Genomic DNA, 23,439 nt, shown 5'->3' with positions numbered 1-23,439 from the left:
TTTTAAATAACCCTATGTATCGATAATCTGGGGACATATTTATTTGTGCTGATGAAAATAAAATGCATAGAATAATGTGTTAAAATATATATTTGATCACAGAACATATTATAACAAAATATTTTGTTATTATCGGACCACCATGTTACATTAGGTACAAGTTATAATGAAAGAGGCTAGCTAAAGGAGATTATGTGAAATGAAAAAATATATAGATATAGATTTACATCAAATTCGAACTAGGTGGAACTATTGAGTTTGTAGGTATGAGCTAGTATGAAAAACTAATGGCCAGCTTGTTACTTTCTTTTAAGTATTGCATTGCCTAACAACTGGAATATTAACAAATTGTTTCATATACTTGTTGTTCAGATACGCTATCAAACACATATCCGTAAGTCGTGTAACTGGCAGTTTACTGCTATTAATTTGGTACAAGCAATAAATAGACAATGCCTATCAAAAACAGGCCCAGAGAAGAGAGTCCATGGCGGCGAACCTTCTAACATTATGGTGTATCCATTCAAGCATGAATCATTCGTCGATAACTTTATATGTATAGTAACATTAGTATTAAGGCGGTTTTAACACTTCAACAATATAGCACTATTGACTAATTTAATCTTTAACTGTTTTAATAACACATAGTTTTGTATAATAATAAATATTTTGTCAAAGATATTTTCAGAAGCTGAATAATAAAATGCAAATGGACAGACAAGTTAACTGGTTTAGAATTAAATTATTATCACTAGATTTCCATTCCCGTAACAGGTGACTATGCCAAGTTATTAAATATATCATAATGTGAACTTGGTAGCTGTTGGTTCTTTGCCTTCAGTTAGAGCTCTGGATTCATGGATAAATGCTGCATATGTTATACCCTGGAACAACAACACCCCTAGTTTAGCCAACTTCAAAATAAAAATATTCCAACCCACAATATAATAATTACTACCTGTTGCATAGCAGCTCTCAGAAAGCCCTCATTAGCAGACACAGTTAAAGCTTTGATCCTGTGTCCAAAATTAAATATTATTTTTGATCTTAATCTCACATGGCCTCTAACTTTTAAATTCTTCCTAGGATAATCATCTTCTCCTGTAATTAAAAAAGTCATATTACAATTATTCAGTACATTTATTAGTTTCTAAACTTAAATTATTTATTTAACTTACCTCCAAAATCGTCTGGGTAAACTCTGATCAATTGTTTTAAATCACTAGTTCTTTTAACCTCCATTAGTCCTCCCAGAGTATTTACAATCTTTTCGAAATCATTCCATGCAGTTTCGCAGCAAACCAATGACTTTCCTGAAAGAAATTTAGATAGGTTTTAGTTGATTATACTAATGAAGCATAAAGCTTCCGCAAAAAGCTTCCACAAACTTTACTATTTAGAAAATCGATGAAGGCTATATCACTAGGAGCAGAGTATCAGTAAAAAATCCTACAAAAACGGGGAAAATTATGACCCATTCTCTCTTATGTGAAGCAAGCGAAGTTGCGCGGGTCAGCTAGTATTGAAATAAAACTAACACATTAGCTATAGTAGTATTAGTAATAAACTTGATTACCTTCAAACAACCTTTCTAGGATAGGTTTGACGGGTCTCTCAGCTTCCCAGGCACACTGTTGTGTAAGTACTTCTTGTTTGAACACAAAGTTACAGTGGCCATTTGTCATGTTGCTCACATACGCCATCATGGCAGTCACATCTAAATTCAAAGTATTAATCTCTGGATGTTCGTCTAAACATTGGGACATCTCCTTCAATGAAGTTTCTTGACTGTAGAATAATAAATAACACTAAATTAATATAAATTATACAGGAGATTTTATCATATTTTTCAGTCAAGTGGTCTAGCAGTGACATTTGCATACCATGCATGTGGCGAAAGTATGAATCCAAATAAACACCCCAAATTACTTCAAAGTGATGTTTATTAGAAATCGTTGTAAAAGTTGTGATGAAACTTTACAAACCAAAAAATCTGTAAAACAGTTCTTAAGGTACAATCGAATAGTACAATTCCTGTTATAATATCTAAATATTTTATTATAGAAGAATATAATTAAAAAAGTATATATTTTGTTACCCATTTTCATCAGGAAGGCACTCATCTTCACTGGCGTCACTGCCCCAGGAGACATCATCTTCATCACAAATATTTGAATCCGGCAATATTTCTCCTTTTACTATCACACCTACAGCTTTTAGCTTGTTAGCTAAATTTTCTTCTATGCCACTCATAAACTCGAATATAACCTGGAAATAAAAAAAATGTATTGTTCATTTCTAAACCCTTTTTCATTATACCTTAGAACAAAGGTTCCCAATGGGGCTATATAGCTCCCATTGGGTGCAGAAGCAATTAGATGAGGACAGGAGTGCCAAGGACATAATAATATGATAAATAACAAACATGTGTAAATTTGTTCTTTAATCTCTGCCCATCCCAATGGGCTACCCCATTTTGATTAGGTGTGATTTTCTGTATGTATACACATATATTAATATGGCTACTAAATTAGGGAGGGCGCTGGATTTTTATGACTGTATAAGGTTGTCCATAAAGCTATGACTTAGCACAATACAAATGCAATGATTAGTAAAAATAATGATGCAATAATTTGAAATGCTCACCTTTGGTGGTTGATACATGCATGGATACAGCTTTGCACATTCCAGATAATCTTCTGCCTGGTCCAAAATTGACCGTGCACCATAGGAAGCCTTGCCTGCACTTAATGCAGACAATGACTTTGGATTTCTAGCAATTACTGAAAGAATATTATTACAATTTATTGATTGAGTAACAGGAAAATATTTTGTTAAACATGGAACTTTAAATACCTTTCGTCCAGACTCTGCCTTGCTCACTTATAATGTCAATAACCAGCTTAGAGCTGTCGTTTATGTGAAATATTTTACAAACCGACGTAACGCCAGGTCTTAAAGCACAATCAACCATCGCGCCCAAGTGGCGGAGATTCGAACATGATAACTGTTCAACCTTTACTTTCTTCGATTTTTGCAACTGAAACAAAACCTAATATAATTTCTGTTTTACCTTTAAGTTAAAACACTATACGCACCCTTTGTTTACCTTTTTTAAAAACTCAATTTCTTGCCTAATTTTTCTTTGTAATTTCATTACGCCATCTATTTCATCAACCGATTCCAGTTTAACGACAAGCTCTTCTCCTAAGTTTACTTTATCATTTAACATGGACATTAATTCTTCCGAAGCCATTATAAATAAATTATAGATTATTTTTATTTACAAAATTTGTATGTTTTCACATTTCTGATTTCACGAACTATGGCAGAAAATCACCTATTCCACGATCCTGTCAGCTGATAAATTCTAAAATAATGACAGATTTTATTATATTAAACGGATATTCTCGATGTCTTAAAGATTAGTACATTCAGTAAAAACATACTAAAACGGCCGTCTCTAAATCATATGCTAAAAATAGCAAACTTTTCAAAAGGTGATTGACCTGGAACTGTAATAATTACATTCAAATCAAAATTTAAAAACCTATTCGCCCGGAGACTTCTAAATTAGTGGTAATTTGCTGTTAAAATGCGATGAACAGTTTATTAATACTAAGTTAATAATTCTACTGAAGTAAATCTGCATCATAATTTTTATGATATCGTGGAATCTGATTTACCCGCCATCGTTCGTTGCCGCCCGTTGTCACGTGACCATAACCATAAGCAGCCAATCAAAACTCAATGCTAAGCCGACAACCACAATTTTGAGAAATGGCTGACGATAAAGAAGTTGAGAAAACTATTGCTGAAGACTTGGTTGTAACCAAGTATAAGCTAGCCGGACAAATTGTAAACCGTAAGTTTATGTGAAACTATGACATGGTGTTATAATTTGTGAAATAACTCTAACAGTTTGGAATCCAACCTACTGCGACTGGAACTATGGACGCGTGTCATCGCCATGCGGACAATGTGCTGTCGCTATCTGTGCCAAGTTATTCTTATATCCTGGTGCTTATTTAACTCATATCTCACGTTGAATTTCAGGTGTCTTGGAACAAGTGATCGCCAAATGCGTTCCTGAAGCGTCCGCTAGAGAGATATGTGAATTTGGCGACAAGCTCATTTTAGATGAGACTTCTAAAGTATTCAAAAAAGAGAAGGACTCTAAGAAGGGCATAGCATTTTCAACATGCGTCTCTGTGAACAACTGTATATGTCACTTCTCGCCAATCCCTAGCGAAAGCGACTATATCCTGAAGGAAGGCGATTTGGCCAAGATGTAAGTAATCGCTTGTAGATAACACATGAACATTGTTCTGAACACTCGAATGACACCTGTAGTCACTTCTTTTGTCTTACACTAAGTTGTGAAACATTATGACTCAATATTAGTGTTCATGTTTAGAAAATCTGTACTACAAACCTAAAGTAATTTGCATTTATGCAATTCTACTTGTAGAGTAATATAGAGAGAGGTTAGTTTAAAATAACCTCTCAGTGAGGTCTTATATTTAGGTCACATACAGATACATTAGCCATATGTTAGTTATTATGACTGTTTAACCAGTTTGTTACTCACTGAACACATTTATAACCTAAAATGATCCTATTTTAATAATGCCAACTCGACTTTTAAAATTAATGAGTATGTGTTTTTATTTTTAGAGATCTAGGTGCACACATAGATGGGTTCATTGCGGTTGTGGCGCACACAGTCATTGTTGGTGGTGTGGAGGTGTCTGGCCGTGCCGCAGATGTCCTACTTGCTGCGCACCATGCCAGTGAAGCCGCCTTGAGATTACTGCGGCCTGGTAATGAGGTACACCTTACTTTCTACATCTCTTTGTTACTAACCCAACGTGATAGTCTGTTTCTTTGTTCATAACTCATTTTGTTAATTTTTAGCTGATCATTTCATTACAATAATAATTTATTATTAGTACTTTACTTATTATGTGTTATCTGAATTACATTCTTAAGACATTGTTATAAATAATTCAATGATAAATAGGTTGCTTAAAGAGAAGATATTCTGATATTTGGAAAACATTTCAACCCTGTATTCTTTCCAGTTAGTGTTTGTACATTTCCTGGCAGTACACAGGGAAAAGTAAAAAGTAATATTCTAACTAAAATACTATAATAGAATTTTAGTTTTAAACTTACTGACAATTTATCACATCATATAATTAATAGTGTCAAATCCTCATGTCAATGACCAAGTAGGTCACATAAACACAGCAGTTTGTTTTTATAATAACATTTTATTGGCAGTTATTTTATTCTTAGAAGTATTTCTTATCAGTTATCTCTTATCATCAGGTCAACATACACAAAATAAAGTCAACTCTGTTTACATTTAGAAACTTATTAATTGTAAAAATCATTATTATTGTTTTTTTGGATGTAATATTTTTGCTCTAAGAATTGTTTAATAACAGTATTTTACTTTTGTTCTAGAACTATGCGATAACAGATGCAGTACAGAAGATAACTGCAGAGTATGGGTGCAAGCCTGTGGAAGGCATGCTCTCACACCAACTAAAGCAGTTCCGCATTGATGGTGAAAAGAGCATCATTCAGAATCCATCGGAGGCACAAAGGAAAGAGCATGAAAAGGCCACTCTAGAAACATATGAAGTATATGCCATGGACGTTCTGGTTTCTACCGGAGAAGGCATTGTGAGTATATCCTGCTATATTGTTTCTTTTTTAAAGGTCCCTGTATTCTTTCCAGCTAGTGTTTGTACATTTTCTGGCAGTACACAGGGAAAATAAAATAGTAAAATTCTAACTGAAATGACTTAATAGCATTTTGGTTTATACTTACTGACAAATTTTAAATATTTATTTATGTATTAATTTATCATTGAAATTGTTTTTGTTCAATTATTTGTTGTTTGTCACACAGGGCCGTGAAATGGACACAAGGTGTACAATATACAAGAAAACTGATGAGGTCTATCAATTGAAACTAAAAGCATCTAGAATGTTCTACAGTGAGGTTAGTATGTTTTTTTATATAAAAATGGCGTGAACCTCGTATTTTTTAAAGATTTCTTTCATTCCACAAAGAATCAAACCCTATACCTAATGGTTAACATAGAAACTAAACTGATTCATAGATAAGCATAACCATTAACTTTCATCATCATACTAATATTTTCCCATGAAGCATTGTCCGGAGTGTATATTAGTGTTGTATAATGCAACACTGCTTTTTCTCTCTGGATAGAGTATTGTGATGTGTTTGAACCAGCACTCTTCCTGGTGTGTTGGCATAGAACATTACAACACCATTAACTAAATACTAGTGTCCGACCGAAACATGTTTTTAAACCGAAACCGAAACCGAAAACGAACTTTCGGTTCTGATCTCAGTTTCGGCCGAAACCGAAACCGAAAACGAACATATAAAATTTTTCAGTTTTATACTGAAATGTAATGTATTTCTTACAATTTTATTTGCTTCTTTGGCGTAAAATGAAACAATCAATAATTAAGTTACGTGAAAAATATATTTTTATGTCATTATGCAATTAAATACATAATAAACATGTTAAATTAAGGATTACTTCAGGTAAAAATTAAAAAATCAACACTTTAAGTAGGTACTTAATATGAATAAAAATTCAAATAGAAAAATTATTGAATGCCACGTACTAAATACGAAAAATCTACGCACGACAATTCATGAGCGTCGAGTTTCGGTTCCGCCGAAAGGTTCGGCAGTTTTTTCACCGAAACCGAAACTGCCACCGAAACTAGATTTTTCTGCCGAAACTTGCCGAAACCGAAACCGAAACCGAAACCGAACATTCGGTCGGACACTACTAAATACATTTCTGGTGCTAACAATTACATTACTCGGAGAGCAAATTCTTAATGGGAAATTTTTAGACGTTTGCAATTTTATTTTTATTTTTGCAAAACTAAAGTGTGCTTTCTATTGTTTACCAGGTCCGCAACAAGCATGGTTCAATGCCCTTCAACTTGCGTAGCTTTGATAAGGAGACGAGCGCGAGATTAGGAGTCGTCGAGTGTGTCAACCACAAACTTATTGAGCCCTTCCAGGTAAAAAACAATATATTATGATAAGAACTACGCAACATAACCTAGACCAAATGCGACTTGCAACGGTTTCCAAAAAAAAACTATCGAAATGTGAACCTCCTCCTTTCTTGAACTTGGTCAAAAATACTACGTACTTTCTATCACAAACGCCTTGTCATACTTATAACAGGCACATAAATATTTTTATAGCCGATTGATCGCGTTTCAGTTGTTTTATGTATTGGATTATTTACACAGGTGCTGTACGAGCGTCCGGGCGAGCTAGTGGCGCAGTTCAAATTCACAGTGCTGCTGCTACCGAGCGGCACGCATCGTATCACCGGCCTGCCTTTCGAGAAGAGTCAGTGCAAGAGTGAACGTAGCATCAAGGACCCTGAACTTAACGTAAGGAGATTCATGCTGTGTTCTTCAATGTATGCTACTTACATTTCCCTGTTATCTTTCAAAGCACACTTTTACATGGTCTGATTTGAACAAGCACAGGGTACATCAAAGTAATGTTTTTGAGCCGATTTGCGTTTATAGCACTTCTGTTTGAACCATTACGACATTTAAACATTATTTTTGCATTCAGTTTAATGTTCATCTTGTAACTCGATCAACAGTTTTAATGATAAATGTTATTGCAGGCACTCCTCAACTCGTCCGCGAAATCTAACAAGAAGAAGAAAAAGAAAACTGGTGCTGAGGAACCCATGGAAGTGGAAACTGTTGCCTAGCAACCTGACCAATCAATCGCCCAGGATATACAAAAAAAATGAAATCTACAGCTTCCCTCGACATAACCTTCCAAGGAAAATTACCTCACAAGCCTTTGAGCTACTATCTTCTGGCTAAAGTAATTGTTAAATGATATTTATAGAACAATTGGGCTTGTTATAATTCTGAATAACAGTATAGGTACAATATACCTTTATGTGGGACTTGCAATAGTGATGCATGCATATATGTATGTGTGTTATTTTTAACTTTAGCTAAATACATTTCCCCATCTATTTTGCTTACCAAACATAACTGCTCACAGACTTCATTTCAAACACTTGTACATAATTATTATGACTTTTTCCACGTGACTGGGGTGTTAATTCCAATAAAAATGCATAATTTTAACAGAATACAATTTTTATAGACCATTCCTTTAAAAAATATGTGTATTAGCCATTGTGAAGTGCACAAAATTCTTTTTTCACTAGAAATTTTACAATGATACGTGTTATGTATCTAATTATTTACCTAGCGTCACTATATTATACAGTTTTGTAATATTTGAAATGTTGTTTCTCAATTTTATTGACATTTATTACAAGACTGTTACTCATATTTGAAGTTTACGTTCCTTGTTATATTCATGTTTACGTCAGCTACATAAGTGTATTGACAAAACCAAGCTTGGTAGTTTTGTTTTTATTATAGACTAATTGATATACATGTATAGTATTGCTCTATCAACTGTTGCTTTATCTAAATAGCTGGTGTTAAATGTACGGAAATAATATTAAATTGATTTCTTTGTAAAGAACTGTTGTCTAAACATTAATAAGAGATTGTATAATTGATATTGAAATCACTTCTGTGTTGTGTCAATGGCGATACTTGTGAAGCTTGGGGATGTTTGCATGTTTATGGAGCAGACCCTATTATTAGGTAAAGTTGTAAAGTATGTGACACTGTGAGAAAGGAATAAATCAAACTGTGCCACAATTGTGGGCTGTTTTTTTGTAAAACTGGTTTTTTTTTCACTCTAAACCCTAATAACTTCTACACAATAAGTTGGCGATTTAGATGGACAAGTTAGACTATGAGTGCTCATATTAGGGGGGTAAATAAGTTAATATACAAAAAACACATAATACTAAGTAATAAAGTGCAACATAAATATTATTGGACAACTCACACACAGTCATTTGATTCCAAACTAAGCAGAGCTTGTACTATGGTAACCCAATAACTGATAAACATACTTATATACTTCTAAATACATACTTATATAGATACATTAACATACAGGCTCAGAACAAAATAAATACTCGTGCTCATCACACAAAGATTTGTCCCGGGTGGGATTCGAACCCACCACACGCGGCGCTACGGTTGTTGCGGCGAGGTGACCGCTTAAACCACTGCGCCAAACATGCTGGGATTTTCATACGAATCGGATATTATGCCTATACGCTACTTTGGGTGACATACTTAATCATAAAAAATCAATTGCTTATTTTCATTGATCAATATCATAGCTAGCACTGACTTATCGTAAGGCGTCGATTCGAAAGTCGGCTTAGTCGCCTAGTTACAAGGACATCAACAACAAAAAATAGATTTCTAGTCGGCATAAGATCCATTGCACTGTCAAAAATCATTGAATGCCCATTTCTGTCCCACTGCAGGGCAAGGGTCTCCTCCCAAACGAGGGGGAGGGGTTAGGCCTTGAGTCCACTACCCTGGCCAAGTGCGAGTTGGCCAGAGTGGTGGGAAATGGGTTAAAAAAGTGGTAATGAAATTAAATAATTCATTGAATTAAATAGATAAACTATGTTGCAAAAATTCCCTCTGTGACTTATAAGAGAAGATTGAGGTGAAAATATACAAGTCAAATTAACCTGGTATGGTTTAATTCACATAGACAATATCACTTTAAATAAATAAAACAAATTTTCTAGACTACTTCATTTGCTTTCTTGGCTGGGACTCTTAGCTGGACTCTCTTCACCAGCGTCTAGGGTTGAGACAATCATGTCGTATGTCTTGGCTGCAGCATCACTGGTGTGTGTTGGGAGGTCAACCAAGAAACGGAATGTTGACTTTACACCACAGTTCCAATAGTGTTTGAACAGGTATGAAATTCTGTCGTCCAAAGGCAGTGGAGGTAGCTGTAAGTTCGTTGCAAATATGAGTTAATTGTGACATTTTTATTCTAAATCAGCATTGTTTACCTAATCAAAGTATTATAAACATTCTGTATGACGGCTTTAGAGCCGAAAATAACATGTTTTATACGGGTGATTGTTGATATTCTATGAACGATTACACTACAGAACATAGCAACAGTTTACCTCATATGGAATTTGTTTCTTCAATTCTCCAACATAAGGAGATACACCTTGTTCCAGTTCTTGGTACAGGGCAGCAGTTGTAGCACTATCTTTCCATACACCCTTATCTATCGAATAGTACACCGCAGAGCCGAGAACAGCTGATTTTACTCCGAACCTACGGAAAAGAATTGATTTTATTATATCACGTGATTTAAATTGGCAGTAAATGGTATTAAAAAGTAGCGCATTTAAATTTAAACATACTTCAACATTGTATCGGTTAATTAATCATCAATATATATCTAAAATTCTGTTTATTTACTGTGAAATTATGTAATTCACATAACCTCAATTTTCTACTTTGACACTATTTGACAGATTTGAGAATACACAGATTCACCAAAAACCATACCGTGGAGAAAGGATATGAGCGCTATGAGATTATAATTAAATCAATTATTATTAAATTGGTATCGATTAGTACTACTAGTAATAGATTAGTAGTACTTACTCAAAATTTTTGTATCTGTATAAAGTAATATCTATAGAATAATTTTCCTCGCGTTTTATTTCGTTATTCGAAGCTCGAGGTACGATACGTTTTGTTTAATTACTTGGACTTTGACATTTAAATGACAGACACTTGTGTCTTTGCAGTTTGCTACGATCTGTGCTGTTTATAATAATATTTTCGTTGTTTATAAAGTGAATATATTCATGAAAAGTAGTGCACAGTAATTAATATTGTGAACAGATTATTAAAATTAAATATTATTTCTACTTCACCCAACAAAACTATACTTAGCGAAATGGAAGAAACGTGCGACAAAATAATTAAATACATTAGTCGTTTCTTACTGTGTAAGCTGTCTAAGGAATATTACGAAAATGATTTTCGCTCTGAATATTTAGTACGAAATAATCAATTGAAAGAACACTTTCAAGAGTTACTGCGTTTATTAGAAGATCAAGATTTAATAAATCATTCTGACAAAGCTTCAAGCACACTGTCTTATATTTTAATTTTATATTTAGAGCTTCTAAGTAAAGGCCCCTGGAACACAGAAGATATCATAAGTTCAGATTACACTGGAAAATTAAACCGAACATTTAAAAATAAATATGATATTACTCTGGATGGAATACTACAATGTGACAAAATAAATGCACAAGAAGTTTTTGATAAATGCATTAAAGATTTGCATAAAAATATGACAACAGATGATTTTAAAAAACATCCAAGTCTTATTGAAGTATACTGTTTACTTGTCAAGGATGTAAAGGTGCCTATTTAATCATTTCTCTAGCATTTATTTGTATAATCCTACTAATGGATTGATCTTTGTTCCTCTTTCATCTGAAACATACATACATAAATTTTGTTACACATAGAATGTGCACCACAATGTACATAACTTAGATTTTCAAATAGGATACCTTCTACCTTGGGAATTTTATTCACATGGGCAAAGTTACATGCTGATGCTAGTACTTATATATAACAATACCACTTATTTTTCCTATGGTAGCACTAGACCAAATCATACTATCATTATGACTTTATGTTTCTTGTTTCTAGGCATACAACATAAAGCTAAATCCGGTGACAGTTCTACCTGTGGCACTTCTACTGATTGATGATTATGTACCTGCAAACAAAATCAAGGGCCTGAAGTCATGTACAGCTATTTTACAATGTTTAGTAAGTATTTGAAATACCATACACAATTAATTCACTGATGATGCTTAGAATATGTTAAGATGGATGTTTTATCGATATAAGTAGAAGTAAAAGAATAAGACCTACAACTCAACAGTCGGTAAAAGTGGCCTGAATAGATAGATAGAAGAGCATGTTTATTAGCCGTCTGGATAAACGAAGTAACCTATAAATAGTTGTTTTATTGAGCTATATTACGTCGCTCGATTACCAAAATGTGACTATCTTCAGGCTGTATACACAGACAAATTTGCGAACTACGTTATAATCAAGAGAATCACAGGAATGTGTCCATGTAAGTGCGAGCGAGATACTCCAATAAAATGAAGTGACTTCGTGCGCACATTTGAAATGGCCCACATATAGACAAGGAATTACCAGTTGTGTGCATTCTCCTAAACTTAAAAACCATTTAACTATTCTATGTTATTTTGCAATAACAGCTGTACATATTTCATATAATTTTTATTTTTGTGATTTCCAGAACATTGAAGATTTTACTATAGGCAACTATTATGATGTTGTATACAGCAGTCTCAAGAAAAATATAGTTGAAAAGGATAAAGTAGTAACTCAAGAATTGTTTAATTGTTTTAAAGAGTTTTTAAATCTTGTGCCTCCAGACATTAAGGTAAATTATATTATAAATAATCATTTTGCCTTAGTATATAGCTTACAATGCTGATTAAGTTTAGCATTCATTCTGATCTCACTCTATTTGTATCTGTGTTTCAAATTTTACAGTTTTTTCTTATTTTTATAATTCTTTCTGTACTGTCTTGAGGTAGGTATTAGTGGTCTTAAGTCTGATTCCCAGGTGGGGCAAAGTGCTATTGGTCTTTTCCAATTTAATGGGCATTAGGTAAAAATAAATGGGGAAACATGTGTATTTCAAATGCCTTCAGGTATAACTGGTGTGATTTTAGTATCATGTTTGTATGTCTGTATTTTTTTTGCAGACAAACAAATTGGATGACATATTTTCGGAGATTGTAGATCAATTATACACTGAGTCTAACTTGTATAGAAAAGCAGACTGTTTCGACTTCCTAACATATGTGATAGAGATGCATGGTATACATTGTGTGAAGAAGAAAGTGTTCAAACAGATTATATGTGATAACTTAGATATATGCAGCGATGACGGTGTTTACGAAATATTACTTCAACATGTTCTAGAGGTAAATCTTTTTTTATTAATAATTATTTGACAGCCTCTATGGCGTAGTAGTTAAGGTGGTCGCTACGCCACTACCAATGCGTTAAAAGGCCGTACGTTCGATTCCCACAAGGAATTAATATTGGTATGATCCACAAATAGTTGTTTTGTTGGCTTTCGTTTGTATGTTTGTAAAAGGCCCCGCGACACGAGAGCCATGCATAGTGCCGGAGTTGTCTTAAAAATAATACATTATTACATGTAAACTACAAATCTGTCACAAATTATACTTAATAAGTTATTATTTAAATGTAAAAGATTTAATTTGTGACTATATTATTTTAAAAAATCGTAATTTCTTCCAGTGTTTGCAAACATGGGTTAAATACTGTTGGTGTGTTTGGAAACTTTCTGCCGACCATAAGATGCTGTCTTCACTGTTTAAAATTCTTTATCTAACCAAAAAAGAGTCAACACGCAAAAGTATCAAGGAGCTAATTTTAACGTTAATAAACTTATGTACAGAAGACGAGCAAGCAGAGATATACGAGAATTTACAGGAACTTTCTAAAATGAAGTGTTCAAATCAAGATTTTGTTAGTTTTACAGAGGGGATAGTTAATAAAACAACAGAGTAATAACGAACCGGAGTTTTAATTAGGTTTAAGTAAGTTATACTTTAATGACTTATTTTATCTTTGGCCAATTACAAAAATTAAAAAGTGTGCCTCGCAGAGTTTACTTGCTCTCTTCCCAGCGATGCAGCCTCGATGTAGCAGCTCTACACTGGCTTAGTCAAACTATCTTCTTTCGCGCTATCGGCAAGATTCATTGAACGAATACTTTGAACGTTTTCTAAATCCTTTAAGACATTCCAGACATAATCTATTGCCGGTCTACTATTTCTCTCCTCATTGATACAACACTTAGCTAATTCATATACTTCCAGAGCGATTGTCCACTGTTGTACAGATGGATCCAGGAGTTTGGTGATATCGCCGTCGGGGCAAGTGCTCTTAACATAATCTCTAATGTTAATTCTTTCACCCTCGGTGTGAACTCGCACTGGCAAACCAGTTAGCAGTTCCAGCAGCACCGTTCCGAAACTAAAGATGTCAAGTTTTCTTGTTAAAGTTCCACTATTAGCCTCCGGTGCCAAGTATGGAACTGTCCCTCCCATATGTATCGTATTCTTTGTTGTGTCTAGTTGCTTGGCCAGACCAAAATCACATAACTGAAATATGAAACATCAATGTAATGGGCACACACTAAAGTTTGGAAGATTCTGTTAAGCATACAAGAAATAATCTTTTGTTGAAGTCTCTATTATACAACGTGATTGGCACGCAACAAATAACTTTGTGTGTCTGAGTATACAAGGAAGTTGCTGCGAGCAAGGCCAAAGATAATCGCCAACTACCTAAGTCTACGTAAGAGAGGAGTACAGCTGACGGAACGGATAGATATAAAAGATAGAGATAAAAGTAATGTTGCAATTTTTAACTTTCAGGTTGTACGTTAACAGGAACTTGCGTATTACTTTGACCTTTTAACCTTTCGACGCAGATTATTTTGGCCGACGTCGAAGTTGAGTGTTTGCAATTTGTTTGGGTATACTGAGCATGTCTTGTTGTATGCACCTACCTAGTTACCTTATTAAGTTTGTAGGAAGAATTAGAACAAAAATTTAAATGATTATATCTTACCATTGGCACACACTCCCGAGTAACCAATATGTTGGCACTTTTAACATCTCCATGGAGATAATAACTTTTACTTGCAGCAGATGACTGAGACAGTGGTTTTTCTTTATAATGAATGTACTTGAGTCCCTCAGCAGTTCCTGCCATAATCTTGATTCTTTGTTGCTCTGTCAGCACTTTAGCTGCTATTTTCGCTTGCAATGATCCACCATCAATGTACTTGCACACTATACATGGAGCTGGACCGTCAATAGAATATCCAATAATAGGAACTATGTTTATATGCCTGAGATATGAGAGTGATTTTACTTCAGAAGCGAATTGTTTGACTCTATTAACATCTCGTAATCTTTTAACAGCAATGGGTCCATGGAGATCGCTGATGCCACCATAAACATCGCCATAGCCACCAGCACCTATGTTTCCAATTGTTCCCTTGTCCGTTATCACTTTCTCTTCGATAAAGTTCAATGTTAGTTTCTTCAGATCCTTATAAGTAAATTTGATTAAATTTTTGTCTTTTAAAATGTCTCTAATCGAAGTGGCATTCGAATGGTGGCCATTTGAAGCTTCAGGCCCACTGGATATGCTTGGTTGTGTAACAACGTTAATATTATTTCTTGCACTGGTATCAACTTCTTCAATCTCCGTTAAGTCAGGCACATTATATTCCTCATGTTGTTCACTCGAGCCGATTCCTGTTGTTTCCCTTTGGGATCCAAAACTTAAAATACTGCTAGAATTAGAACTGGATTGATTGTCGAACCAAGATATTTCTTCACTAGGACTTTGCCTCGGTGGTGGTGGTTCTGAAACATAAGAAGGTAGGCATACTTAACTTTACTTACTAAATTTAGTTTTTTAAAGTTTAATAAAAGTCTTAAGTTAAGTTTGAACGCTACTAAGTAGTAGTCGGTAGAATTAGAAATATACAAAGGTCAACTTTTATTTCCTGTTATTGTAGTATCTACGACAACTTAGTAGAGAGTGTGTATGTACAAAGTACTTAAATGAATTGTTTCTAACATGAAGCAGGCCATCGTCAGTTGCATGTATCTGCGGGTCAGCGATGTACTTATTAAATTCTGAATGGTGTTTTAGTATCTCAGCCAACCGCAAACCTTGCATACAAAGCTTTCGACTAAGTTTTTGGACTATACCTATTGCCTAGTTTCTTTCATAATCCCAATTTAATTATACTTACCTAAGTTATATCCTAAGCTAAGCTTGCATTTTGCTGTATCAATGAAAACGTTACCTTTGGAGATTTGAATCAATAGTACCTACTTGCAATATGGTACCTACCTATAAAAAAAAATTGTACCTACCTCCTAGTATACGTGCAACACTACTAGCTGCATCAAATAATTTAGCCTTTTGCAAGATATCTATGAGGTCCCCTAAAGTTGGCCTCACTTTGCCAGATGACCCCCATTCTTGGAACAGAACTTCTGCGAAGTACTGCGCCGTGCGTTCTGCATGTTCCCTCATATCCCTGAGAAAAAATACGCTGGATTATCATGGGAAAATACCTATTGATAAGAGTCACTGAAGCGACGGCAAAATAACAACAAAAATAAGTGATAATCAAGCCGCCAAATGTTAAAACAAGTGATAGCTGAACGTTAGGTATAAACATACGCTGTTCAAGACTGACGCAAGAGGTCGGGAGTTCAATCCTTGGGCACCGTACATTTTTGGTGAAGTTGTGTTGAAGAAATAATTATTTTTGTCACATTGCTTTATAAGTAGGTGAAGGAAAACATCGTGAGCGAAGCAAAATTATTTTGTTGTAGTCTCCAACCCACACTTGGTCGGCGTGGTGGACTCAAGGTCTTGCCTGCCTTCTCTCAATGTGTGGATTTTCCCCCTTTCTCTACTTCTCATTTGGAAGAGACCATTACTGGCAGTGGGACAGTTACAATGGCAAAAATAAATTAATGAAGTAAGATCGGAAGGGGTACTTACTCTTTTTCTTTATAGGTATATTTGGGTTCGAACTCTTCGCTATCAAGGTGTTTTGGAATGTGAGGTAAAAGCTTGTTATAGTCATTGTTAATTTCTAATATTCCTGCTATATCTCTTAGATAAGATCCGGGTACTTTCCTCAGTTCCGAACGACGTGAGACCATTTTAAATAGTTATAAGCGATATCCAAAAGCTAAAAGGCACTGCAGATATCACGATTTAATATAGGGTTAGAACTTTATTTCACACTAAACTCGACACTATAAGTCTAACGCCATTGGAATACTTAAATTATTTAACACAGCAGTTAATAGGTATGTTATAAAAATTGAACTGATAAAAAGCTGGAGCGCGGACATGTGTGTCGTATCGTGTACACGGTCACAATGTGGCTAACGCGACGCATAACTGGTCGGCTTTGTCTCTCACGTGATGATCCAGTGATTAAGGGTTTTTCCCATTTTAATTCATACAACAACTAGCTAAGTGACCGGTCCTTTGGCTCATAGCATTTGCAAGCTCATTGGCATTGAAGACTGGCTTCTGTTCGCGACTTCGCCCGTTCGCAGTGTTAAAGTATCCTTTGATTGACTCCAGGTTATACTATGGCGCTACTTTTCTTCCATTTAATCGATATATTATATTTTTCATCTAGTTGCGTGTTCTATTGAGAAAATACAGTATGGACCAAGAAAATCCTAATATCTCTTGACTGACCCGAGAATGGCATCCTAGGCCTCGTTATCAGCGGTCCTCGGAAGCTGGGGGGCGGAAATCCGTCATGGGGCCTCATTAGACTCACATTGACTGCATACACACAAATCAGCTATTAGGTAGTAACGTAATAACACGGCAATTTTAACCGGAGTTAAAAAAATAAATCTAAATTAGGTATTTGGTTTTGAAACAAAAGGTGTGAAAAATAAAATCATTTAGGTGGGTATGTATGTCAATTTATTGCAACATTTTCAAGTTCTTAAAATGTCCGCGCAACTACAAAAACCAAAGATAACGCATAATAATAATAATATATTAAATACTCATATTAATTACCTTTATACCACGGTTTTAAGAAGCCATTTGACATACAAAATTAGGTTCTTAAAACAGTTTGATATGATATATTATTATATGAACAGGAAATGGTGAAGACATAGTTGACGGCCGATTACCGATCCGATCTCACGTAGCGTGGTATAAAGGTGGACATTTAATATACGAATATTATAGAAGTAATAATATAATACATGCATTTAAGGTAAGATTACCTACATTATAACTGCACGTTTGGCGCAGTGGTTTAGGCGGTCACCTCGCCGCAACAACCGTAGCGCCGCGTGTGGTGGGTTCGAATCCCACCCGGGACAAATCTTTGTGTGATGAGCACGAGTATTTGTTCTGAGCCTGAATGTTAATTTATCTATATAAGTATGTATTTAGAAGTATATAAGTATGTTTATCAGTTATTTGGTTACCATAGTACACGCTCTGCTTAGATTGGAATCAAATGACCGTGTGTGAGTTGTCCAACAATATTTATTTATTATAAATTTGCACAATTTATCTCAAAAATATATTTCACACAAAAGTGCTAGTTTAACTGGAAGTAAATGCTTAAAAAAGTGTGTTATTTACAATTTTAAACTTGTTCTTGTTTATTATTATACACAGACATATCATTAGCCAACATATATTTTAACAAATATTTAATTCTTAACTTTCCTTTTATATCACAACATTTATCCCTGGGATATACGATACGATAGACGTTTTAAACTTGCTTAACAACATTAACAATTTATATAATAAATGTATTTTTATTTCCATCTAATAGAAACCTAACTACTTGTGTTCGCGGGTACAAGTTGTAAGCATTTTTGTAAATAGGTACCTACTTAATAAAATGTATGTCCCCCAATTTAAATTTTACCAAACTTATCTCGCTTTGCGATAAGAAGTCCAGACTTACATGTCTATCGTACTATAAAGAACGGATTACGTAAATGTTAGTATATAAAGCACCTTTTTTGTATCACTAATAATCACTTAATTATACATAGGTTATTATGTAAAATATTATTTCATGTTAGTCACTAAAAATTCTCATAAACTACACTCTACGGGTTGTTTACATTATTAGTCCTTAATAATATTATAGTGTAGTCAAACAACTTGAACGATTTCGCTACACCATAATGAACGATTTTTGGGTCCGCTTGAAAATAAATGCAGAGTACAGGCAAGGGTTGTTGTGCCTCGATGGCCCGATTGGCAGGACGATCAACCGAGAATCTGCTTTAATTTTGCTGTTGAAAACACTTATGTTCAAGTTGTTTACCGACACTTATAATATGTAAGCTATCAATAAATGACAAGTGAAATAAGTAGGATCCTGACCAGTGACCTGACCTTTCTTTCTTCGGGCAAAGAGAGACTAGTCCCACCTCTATATTGCATGATATTTAATTATTATCTTAGTCCTAGTTTCAACCTGTGAAAATTATTATATTTCGCCAATAAAGCGTATATGTTATGTTATATGCACTTGATTAACATTAATTTTGGTTTTGATTTACCAGACCGCAACTTTTTCGATATCACAGTGTAATAACTTACTAAACTTAACTTTCACTGGAACAAGTTGTTATTAAAATATTTGTGTGAATCCAACATAGATATTCTAGTTTCAGTTAAATCAGGTCAGATTTACGTTCGTCATATTATTTGTTACGCTAAAAACGTATTTAAGAATCTTAAATGCGTTTAAATATTACATAGAATATAAAACAGGGTTGTACACTTCAAAGTTAAAGTTGCGCAACTAAATCTTCGTTAGGTTGCTTGAGTTCTTTTAAAGCATTGCACACATAATCTATAGAGGGTCTCTTGTTTTTCTCCCATCTAAGACAAGACTGGGCTAGTTCATACACTTTCTGAGCGACTGTCCATTTGGGTACCACTCGGTCCAGGAGTTGTGTGATATCTCCATCAGTGCTATTCTCCTCAACATAATTTTTGATATTAATATTTTCGCCACTGGTTGTCACAATAGGTTTTAAACCAGTTATAAGTTCTAGAAGCACAATTCCAAAACTGAAGATATCATTCTTCTGTGTAATTGTTCCTGAAAATCCTTCAGGTGCCATGTAAGCAGATGTGCCCATCATTGATTTTGTAATTAGTGTGGTATCCAGTTGTTTCGCCAAACCAAAGTCACATAACTGTAAGTAATAATAAAAATTGCAGGTTAAAGAATGTTTATATTGTTAATTTGAAAGATGTAGTTACATGTACAGACAAAAAAATTCTTGTCCACAACAATAAAATAAGATTTTGTTTTAATTTAGCTTATTCTTACCTTTGGTACACAATCTTTAGTTAACAAAATATTGGCACTCTTAACATCCCCATGAAGGTAATAGCTTTTCTTTGATGTCAATGATTCTGTTTCACTCTGAATTTCATCTGTTAATTGTGGTTTTTCACTGTGATGGATGTATTTGAGGCCCTCAGCAGTTCCTGTCATTATATTTACCCTTTCCCGCTCTGTCAACACTTTAGCTGCTATTTTTGCCTGCAATGATCCACCATCAATGTACTTGCACACTACACATGGAGCTGGACCGTCAATAGAATATCCAAATATAGGTACAATATTTTCATGTCTCAGATGAGAGAGGGACTTCACTTCAGTATTGAATATTTTCATAACAGTATCTAGATCACAACTGATCTGATAGAAGCCTCGAACTCTCTTTATAGCAAGGGCCCCATGCTTTTTGTGTGTACCAACATACACATCTCCAAAACCACCACTGCCTATCTTTCCAACAGGACCTTTTGCTGTTTCAACAAATGTTTCACAAAATTTGTTTGTCAGCATTTCCAGTTCTTTATAATCAAAAGCAACTAACTTTTTATCTTCTAATATAGCCATGTCTATAATGCCATATATATCCATGTTGGACATGATGCCATGTGAGTTGTGTCCTGGCATAAATGGGTCATTCTGTGTCGATGTGTCAGTATTATTTGACTGATCTGTTTCAGATAGTATAGAACTGATAGGAGTATAGGCAGAATCAGTTTGTACAGAACTAACTGGATTTCTGTCTATTGAATCAGATAGTAATGCCGTTAGAGCTGGCACATTTTCTGAAGCCAGTGTTGATTGCGAACCTGAGAACTTAATCATATTAGAAACTTCTTTTTTATATTCTTGGGCTACAGATTGTAATTCATGGATGTTTGGTATGTTTGCACTTTGTATGTCTTCAGAAAATGCAATCAAGTTGGGTGGGGGCCTCAATTGTCTAGTAGTGCCATTGCATAAGACTTGATCATGGCTGGAGTTATTCAGGTTGTCACTGTCTACTGTTCTCATAGAGTTCAACCTTTGCTCCACACTTTCTTCATTTATAAGGTTAGTTAAATTGATAGTGATGGCAGCAGCAGGACCATCCACAGGTCTAGGTGGTGCTGGCTCTGCAACATTAAATAAAATCTATAAGTATTATATCCACAGGCAATAGACTAGACAGCCAGTTGGTTCTGATGCTTGTCAAGATGTTTAAACATCTATACTAATATTATAAAGCTGAAGAGTTTGTTTGTTTGATTGTTTGTTTGTTTGTTTGAACGCGCTAATCTCAGGAACTACTGGTCCGATTTGAAAAATCTTTCAGTGTTAGATAGCCCATTTATCGAGGAAGGCTATAGGCTATATATCATCACGCTACGACCAATAGGAGCAGAGTACCAGTGAAAAATGTTACAAAAACGGGGAAAATTATGTTTCTCTTATGTGACGCAAGCGAAGTTGCGCGGGTCAGCTAGTTTGAAATAAAATTTTCTGTAACATTTTATCCTTGTGCTTATTGGTAAGTTTGAGAAAATTATACAACCTTGACTATGTTAGGCATATTATAACAATAAAATTACTATAAGTAAAATTTAACTATGAAACTTTACTCAGATTGATACTTTGATTTGCAGCATCTATGCAGGGGGCTGACTGTATATTATTTGTAGGGTTCAAACCAAAGCTTTAAATTATTTCCTTTTGTAGACTACAACACTAAAATTGACATTTTGTTTTCTATAATATTTACCTTCAACCCCCTTTCAAGTACAGAGTGAGTTAGTTTTCCTTACATATTAGTAAAATGGAATATACAAACATTACCTCCAATCATTCTTGCAACTTCATCAGCGGCGCGGAATATTTGTGCTTGTTGCAATATCTTCATTAGCGTGTCTAGAGTTGGTCTCACTCTTCCTGATGTACCCCATTCATCGAACAATACTTCAGCATACTTTCGTTTCGTTTCTTTAGCATGATTCTCCATTAACCTACACAAAGTGGACTGAATTAGTTTGATCTTTAACCTTTCTGTCAATTAAATGATAGTACAAAGTGACTGTTTAACTTACTTAATTTCCTCATAATTGTATTTACGCTCGAATTGCTTACTTTGAAGATTCTTCGGAATAAGTGGTACAATTTTTTGCCAGTCCTCGTTTATTTCCAAAATATTTGCAATATTTGAAAGGGACGCTGCAGGCAGTTTTCTTAACTCTGTGTTTCGATCCATTTGTAACGCTTAAAATTAATTAATACACACAAAACTTCAATAATCGAAAAAGATAAACGAAACAATGTAGGACTTGGTTGATAAACTTGTCATATGTGTCAACTTGTCATGATGTCATTTTGAGTCTGACACTTGTTTTTGACAGCTAGCAAAAGCACAGATTATTATAATATTTTAATCGTTTAACGCAGCTATAAGGTGCCGCGAAACAACTTCAACAATATCACTTTGTTAAAATTTTATGATCTTTTTTATTTATTTAAAATCTTTATTTAATTTATAGAGGACTTGGTACACAAGAGAAGCGACCATGTCGTCCTCGTAATGCTACAATTCAATAAGTACTTATAAATAAAAACAAATTTTGAACTAAAACTAAATAAACACCTAAATCAAAATTATATAAAACTTGAACTTAAACATTAAAATCTAGAACTTATTCCTAACTTAACTAATTTGTACAATGTTTTCGCATTCTTGGTATCAGGCTCAGACAACACAGTATTGCAACACCCAACATTAAAAGGAACTTGTATGATATCGTTGAAAATATTAATTCTAAAAGACTCGTTTCTTACACATTCCATTAAAATATGATATGCATCTTCGATAATGTCACAGTCTGAACAATTAGGTGACGATACTTTTTTCATAAGGAATGCAAATTTGTTTAGTGGTAAGTGACCAGAACGGATACGGAAGGCTGTAACTAAAGCTTGTCTACTCAAATTGCTCGAAACAAACCAGGGGTAATGAAATGGCGACGAACGGATAGTATGATACCAGATGCCTTTATTTAAAGAACATCTGGTATTATACTCTTTCCAGAGATTGTAAATGTTGGCTTTCAGAACGGGTAAAATATCTGTGTAAAACGGAATAATTTGTTTAATTATGCCATCCAACAAAGCTTCTTTGGCTAACTGATCGACCACTTCATTACCACTTACCCCGATGTGTGATGGAATCCATTGTAGGATAATAATTTTATCAGCTGCTAATATATTACGGATTGTGTCAATAATTGAATATGCTATGGGAAGACCTCTAAAATTGGTAGTGCATCGAGCAATATGTTGTAGAGCGCTTTTACAATCTATTAATATCACAAACTTATCATAATCAATATTTGAAATGTAGGTAAGGGCTTCAGATAAAGCAAACAATTCGGCAT

At 34.5% G+C, this 23,439-nt stretch overlaps 6 protein-coding genes across 6 annotated transcripts; 2 read left to right on the top strand and 4 right to left on the bottom strand.

Annotated features, from left to right (window-relative positions):
- Positions 1-72: 72 nt before the first annotated feature.
- On the bottom strand, positions 73-3,365 carry LOC142973524 (UPF0415 protein C7orf25 homolog). Its single transcript, XM_076115314.1, has 8 exons — positions 3,110-3,365; positions 2,857-3,040; positions 2,647-2,783; positions 2,099-2,268; positions 1,577-1,788; positions 1,179-1,313; positions 959-1,101; positions 73-884 (listed from the first exon to the last, which is right to left on the bottom strand). The coding sequence occupies exons 1-8, from the start codon at positions 3,254-3,256 to the stop codon at positions 801-803; spliced, it is 1,212 nt and encodes a 403-aa protein (XP_075971429.1). The 5' UTR covers positions 3,257-3,365; the 3' UTR covers positions 73-800.
- A 169-nt stretch (positions 3,366-3,534) lies between these two features.
- LOC142973526 (proliferation-associated protein 2G4) lies at positions 3,535-8,810 on the top strand. Its single transcript, XM_076115315.1, has 8 exons — positions 3,535-3,865; positions 4,057-4,291; positions 4,678-4,831; positions 5,473-5,694; positions 5,924-6,016; positions 6,973-7,086; positions 7,324-7,470; positions 7,716-8,810. The coding sequence occupies exons 1-8, from the start codon at positions 3,781-3,783 to the stop codon at positions 7,803-7,805; spliced, it is 1,140 nt and encodes a 379-aa protein (XP_075971430.1). The 5' UTR covers positions 3,535-3,780; the 3' UTR covers positions 7,806-8,810.
- An 871-nt stretch (positions 8,811-9,681) lies between these two features.
- LOC142973527 (MICOS complex subunit MIC13 homolog QIL1-like) lies at positions 9,682-10,532 on the bottom strand. Its single transcript, XM_076115316.1, has 3 exons — positions 10,386-10,532; positions 10,140-10,296; positions 9,682-9,956 (listed from the first exon to the last, which is right to left on the bottom strand). The coding sequence occupies exons 1-3, from the start codon at positions 10,391-10,393 to the stop codon at positions 9,753-9,755; spliced, it is 369 nt and encodes a 122-aa protein (XP_075971431.1). The 5' UTR covers positions 10,394-10,532; the 3' UTR covers positions 9,682-9,752.
- A 214-nt stretch (positions 10,533-10,746) lies between these two features.
- LOC142973523 (uncharacterized) lies at positions 10,747-13,645 on the top strand. Its single transcript, XM_076115313.1, has 5 exons — positions 10,747-11,404; positions 11,701-11,823; positions 12,326-12,472; positions 12,801-13,022; positions 13,366-13,645. Exons 1-5 carry the CDS (start codon positions 10,931-10,933, stop codon positions 13,636-13,638), a joined length of 1,239 nt encoding a protein of 412 aa, XP_075971428.1. The 5' UTR covers positions 10,747-10,930; the 3' UTR covers positions 13,639-13,645.
- On the bottom strand, positions 13,639-17,056 carry LOC142973521 (interleukin-1 receptor-associated kinase 4-like). Its single transcript, XM_076115311.1, has 4 exons — positions 16,672-17,056; positions 16,032-16,198; positions 14,707-15,512; positions 13,639-14,234 (listed from the first exon to the last, which is right to left on the bottom strand). The coding sequence occupies exons 1-4, from the start codon at positions 16,833-16,835 to the stop codon at positions 13,782-13,784; spliced, it is 1,590 nt and encodes a 529-aa protein (XP_075971426.1). The 5' UTR covers positions 16,836-17,056; the 3' UTR covers positions 13,639-13,781.
- Positions 17,057-18,189: 1,133 nt separating this feature from the next.
- LOC142973519 (uncharacterized) lies at positions 18,190-22,371 on the bottom strand. The gene is made up of 4 exons (XM_076115309.1): positions 22,105-22,371; positions 21,857-22,023; positions 20,030-21,156; positions 18,190-19,892 (listed from the first exon to the last, which is right to left on the bottom strand). Exons 1-4 carry the CDS (start codon positions 22,263-22,265, stop codon positions 19,479-19,481), a joined length of 1,869 nt encoding a protein of 622 aa, XP_075971424.1. The 5' UTR covers positions 22,266-22,371; the 3' UTR covers positions 18,190-19,478.
- Positions 22,372-23,439: the final 1,068 nt, after the last annotated feature.

The sequence above is a fragment of the Anticarsia gemmatalis genome, chromosome 6 (genome assembly GCF_050436995.1).
Source record: "Anticarsia gemmatalis isolate Benzon Research Colony breed Stoneville strain chromosome 6, ilAntGemm2 primary, whole genome shotgun sequence".
Taxonomy (NCBI): domain Eukaryota; kingdom Metazoa; phylum Arthropoda; class Insecta; order Lepidoptera; family Erebidae; genus Anticarsia; species Anticarsia gemmatalis.
Note: the sequence above shows the minus strand (reverse complement) of the source record. Positions and strands in the feature narration are given on the sequence as shown.